At 64.6% G+C, this 539-nt stretch overlaps 1 protein-coding gene across 1 annotated transcript in view; it reads right to left on the bottom strand.

Moving 5' to 3' along the window:
* The window catches only part of ETH_00038460 (uncharacterized protein), a gene marked incomplete at both ends in the record, with an annotated part of 822 nt that overhangs the window by 173 nt on the left and 110 nt on the right, over nucleotides 1–539 (bottom strand). Inside the window, one exon of the mRNA XM_013375969.1 lies at nucleotides 2–539. Within this exon, the coding sequence (XP_013231423.1) occupies nucleotides 2–539 (538 nt within the window). The remainder of the gene's footprint in view (nucleotide 1) is intronic.

The raw sequence follows: 539 nt of genomic DNA, 5'->3' as shown, positions 1-539 counted from the left end.
GCAGCAGCTGCTGCTGCTGCTGTTGCTGCCGCTGCTGCTGCAGCAGCAGCAGCGTGCTGCTCGGCAGCAAGCTCTCCCAGCCCTGCAGCTCGCGAGCCAAGGCATAGCCCAGCAGCTCAGAGGCCTCTGGCCGCCGCACGCCGCTGAGGAGGTAGAAGTTGAAGTAGCTGCGCAAAGCAGCAAAGCTGCTGCAGCACCTGCTGCTGCTGCTGCTGCTGCTGTTGCTGCTGCTGATGCTGCTCGTGCTGCCGCTGCTGATCCGGCCGCTGCTGCTGCGGCTGGTCGGTGAGACCGCAGGCACTGCTGCGGAGTCCTCATCCCTTACTGCTCGCGGCGACACCACTTCTTGCTGCCGCTGCTGCTGCTGCTGCTGCTGCTGCAGTGCATGCACTCTAAGGGCTTTTGCTGCGTGCCTCTGCATGTGTTTTGTCTGCAGCTGAAAAGTCGGCGGCGGCGGGGGCACCTGCAGCTGCTGGAAGCCGAGGTGCAGCTGCTGCAGCTGCTGCGGGAAGTCTGCTGCTGCTGCTGCTCTTGCTTCT

This window comes from Eimeria tenella, genomic scaffold (assembly GCF_000499545.2).
Source record: "Eimeria tenella Houghton genomic scaffold, Eth_scaff3037, whole genome shotgun sequence".
NCBI lineage: Eukaryota > Apicomplexa > Conoidasida > Eucoccidiorida > Eimeriidae > Eimeria > Eimeria tenella.
This window is presented reverse-complemented; position numbering and strand designations above follow the sequence as displayed.